General features: G+C 46.3%; 1 protein-coding gene across 1 annotated transcript; it reads right to left on the bottom strand.

The window, feature by feature from the left end:
* Window positions 1-526: 526 nt before the first annotated feature.
* LOC108554731 (zinc finger SWIM domain-containing protein 8-like) lies at window positions 527-1216 on the bottom strand (the record flags this gene model as incomplete). The annotated part of the gene is made up of 2 exons (XM_017910105.1): window positions 1156-1216; window positions 527-837 (listed from the first exon to the last, which is right to left on the bottom strand). Coding segments are annotated over exons 1-2 (314 nt in total), but the record flags the coding sequence as incomplete, so codon positions are not given.
* Between the last annotated feature and the right edge of the window lie 6 nt (window positions 1217-1222).

Raw genomic sequence — 1222 nt, 5'->3', positions numbered from 1 at the left:
AAATGGCGGTCCAAGTTAGCGAATAAAGTTACTCGGAATGGTCTACAATTTGCAAACATAGATTTAACGTTCTAATTGCACCTTAGCTCGCTAACTCGTTCGCTCGCGTCTCGTTCCTCTTTAAATATCTGAAACAACCGCTGTTTCTCAGGTCGGAACGTTTGTTTTTCTAGGCTCGACTGATTTTACGAGCACGCTATGCATCTTTCGCGTGAACCATAGTAATTCTAACAAGTGTAGCAGGGATATAAAAAGGAGTGAAAGTGGAAGAAAACTCGGAAGACGACTTGGCTCGTAAGAGCTCATTCGCGAGATAATACAGCCATCTTTATGCTCGGGTGATGGATACTAACCGTAGACGTAAACTGGAAAGGATCATTCGGACAACTCGACGATGATATTTCCCAAGTTTGCGTCTATATATGGATGGAGTTGTGTTTATACGTGTACGAGCACAGGGATGAGAGTATCGAGAGCATCTGGATGAAAGAAGAAGTCCGAAGAGGAAGACTAGAAAATGGATTACCTGAAAACTATGGGAGCCGGTACGCAGAACTTGATGAGGATCTTCTTGATGTTGTCATGAAGCGTCTTCTCGTCAAGGTACCAGGAGGTTTGGTCGTGGGCCGAGGCACCAGCTGTGGGATCCGGAGCTCCGCAGTAGCTGTTGATGGTGCTAGGCTGAACCGACAACAGCTCGTCCAACAGACGCTGGGCAGTGGGCAAAATCTGCTGCGGCAGTTCGCTGATGAGATATTGCGCGAACTTCTGCAGTTGTTCCCGGTGCAAACGTGACAAGGATTCGCTAACTGGAGCTCTCAGGCACACCTGTGTCGGCTGAATACGAATAACGGAAGTTAGGTCTTGCGGCCACGTCAATTAGATCGGTGCGTGATCAATTTTCCCAATTCTTTCAAACGCCCAAAGAAAATTCTTGTCTTTGTCTGTTTACGAGTTAGCGGGGTCAGTTGGACCGTCGTGTCAGAAATAGTGTCAGAAATTTTCGAGAGACTGTCAATTGACACTCGGTGGACGGTGAAATTTCTGGGAATTTTATTTGAATCACCGATTGATCCTGATATTGCGAGAGAGTAACGTTCGTACGTTGCTTTTGCCGGAAGGAATTTCGGAAAATATGAAATGATTTTTGTTTACCATGTGGATCCTATAGAGGCAAACGGCGACAACGTGAGCGCACCAATAGGCCTTGGAGGTGCAGGTG

Source organism: Eufriesea mexicana, unplaced genomic scaffold, assembly GCF_001483705.2.
Source record: "Eufriesea mexicana isolate 0111107269 unplaced genomic scaffold, ASM148370v2 scaffold89367, whole genome shotgun sequence".
NCBI lineage: Eukaryota > Metazoa > Arthropoda > Insecta > Hymenoptera > Apidae > Eufriesea > Eufriesea mexicana.
Note: the sequence above shows the minus strand (reverse complement) of the source record. Positions and strands in the feature narration are given on the sequence as shown.